This window comes from Tupaia chinensis, unplaced genomic scaffold (assembly GCF_000334495.1).
Source record: "Tupaia chinensis unplaced genomic scaffold, TupChi_1.0 Scaffold000159_1, whole genome shotgun sequence".
Lineage (NCBI taxonomy): Eukaryota > Metazoa > Chordata > Mammalia > Scandentia > Tupaiidae > Tupaia > Tupaia belangeri.
Window position 1 is genome coordinate 2283089 of NW_006159630.1, and position 2214 is coordinate 2285302.

Consider the following 2214-nt stretch of genomic DNA (forward strand, 5'->3'; position numbering starts at 1 on the left):
GACGCGAACCGCGGTCGACTACGTGGGAGTAGGAAATGAAAGCCATTACGCTAACTGCTGGTTCCCAGTATTGAGGTTTTTGAGAACAGTGTTTTGTTTTCTTTTAGTTTTTGCTATGGGACATGAGTGTTCTCCAGAGAGGGATAGACAGATTGAGAGAGAGAAAGAGACAGTGAGACAGACAGTGAGAAACCACCCCCCAGGGGAATGGACACACCACAATCCCTTCTCCTCCATCCTGCTGGGATTTTGGCCACACACATATACACGCCCACTGCAATTGTTAAGCCACCAGGTCCAGGACTTAAACCAAGGTCAGCCATGTGGGAGTCCAGAGCCTTGGCCACTATGCCACCTGCTGGTCTCACAGCATTTCCTCGAAGATGGGCAGGGGATGAGACGGAGAGGGGACTGTGCCGCGACCATCCCGCACTCGGGTGCTGCCTTGCGTTTTCTTTCTCTCCAGTAAGCACACATGCCCTCTGGTAATTTTTTTGTAAAGAACTATTTAATTTAATTTATAATCATTACAATTTTAATTTGCTACAGGACACGTAGCAGGCCAGATATTTCTCTACACCCTGTGCTCGTCCCCAGCCTTGAACCTGCAGAACAAGCTCAGGGGAGGATGGGGACCGGCCTGACAGTTAGAGATAGCTAAGAGGCTAAACCTAGCCACCCGGCTCTCCTCTTACTGGTGGATTTTGCGGCAGGACCAAGCAGGGCCAAGCAGGGTCTTTCCCTCTCCTCCCAGCTCTCAGAGGGTGGGCTGGGTAGACTCCAGTGCTTCCAACTCTCCTGTGCCGTCCCCTCTGGTGACACTGGCCGCACTCCGCCCTGGGGGCGTCTATGCCCACCTGGGCAACCAGATCACAGCATGCTTCGGTGAGGGGCCACCACCCAGAGCTGGCCCTTGGGTGAGCCGAGGCCATGCTGCCCTCCCTTAGTCCTTCCTCGCCCTTTCTCAGTGGACCCTTTGTCACCTGTGACTCAGCCAGGGGCCTCTGTGCCCGAAGCTAGATTTTCACACCCACAAGCGCAGTCACAGCAGGACCAGCTGGTCTCAGTGGGATTTATTTCCTCTCCCAGGCCCTGCCCCTGGACCAGGGTTTCTTCACCTCAGCCATGCTGATGTGTGGGCCAGGGAGCGTGGAAGGCCGCTCCCTCGGGGCTGTTTAAAGCACTCTGGCCTCTCCTGCTAGAGGTGCAGGACAGCCTCCCCTCCCCCGAAGTACCCACTGGAAAGGGCTCCTGACTTTGCACACGTCTGGGGCTACGAACCCCTGCTGCGGGTCGGGATCCAATTCTAGTCAGTATCAGAACCAACTACCGAGTGTTCAACTACCAGTGCCTGTGTCACGGACTCGGGGCTCTCCTGGCGCCCACGTGTGCAGCCCAGGCTCCCCGCCAGATGGCCCCTCACCTGTCGTGGCCGTCCACACCAGCCCGTGGCTGAGCCGCACGCCAGGGGGCATCTCAGGGTGGACGGGAGGCACGTGGTCTCGCATCAGCTTCAGCACCAGCAGGAGCACCATGCAGACCAGCCCCAGTGCGGCATCGCCCACCCTGCGGACAGAGGACCTCAGCCCACTCCAGCCCGGCCTCGGCTGCTGCCTCTGCCTGGCGTCCTCTCTCCCCACTGCTCCCCCGAGCTCCCGAGCCACCTGCGTCCGGCTCTGCTTCAAAGCTCTCCGTCGGCAGCAGGTGTGCAGTCCCATGTGGAGCTGGGAGTCGAGAGGCTGCACTGCAGGGCAGTGGGGCCGCCAGCTCCCATTCTCAGTCACAGAGTTCTGGGGCTACAGGTGCCCCGTCTAGTCTAGAAGGCTCCAGACGGACAACCAATAAGGCCTGGCTAATCTGAGCAGCGCCCACATTCACGGGCTGAGGTTTGGTTGTGGTGGTGTGAGAGGGTGGGAACTTAATCCAACTACGGAGTCAAAAAGCGGGGCCTTGGGACCAGCAGATGGCGTAATGGTTACTTCTCTGGACTCCCACATAGTCGACTGCGGTTCGAGTCCTGGACCCAGCGGCTTAAAACTCATGCTGGGCCCATGTGCATATGTGCCCAAAATCCTGAGAGGAGAATGGAAGGGAAGGGGCTGCAATGGGGCCATGGCCTCGGGCGGTGATTTCTCACTTTCTGTCTCTGTCTCTCCCTGGCGAGTTCACATGCTTCATGGAAAAATCAGTCTTAAAAAAAAAAAAAAAAAAGGA

The 2214-nt window shown here is 57.5% G+C and overlaps 1 protein-coding gene across 3 annotated transcripts in view; it reads right to left on the reverse strand.

Annotated features, from left to right (window-relative positions):
* The window catches only part of SLC26A11 (solute carrier family 26 member 11), a 20112-nt gene that overhangs the window by 14186 nt on the left and 3712 nt on the right, over positions 1-2214 (reverse strand). For 2 of the 3 annotated variants that reach the window (XM_006145672.2, XM_027770745.1), the window contains exon 5: positions 1424-1566. The exons of the other annotated variant lie outside the window; for it this stretch is intronic. In XM_006145672.2, coding sequence (XP_006145734.1) covers positions 1424-1566 — 143 coding nt within the window. The remainder of the gene's footprint in view (positions 1-1423; positions 1567-2214) is intronic. 3 annotated transcript variants of the gene reach the window in all.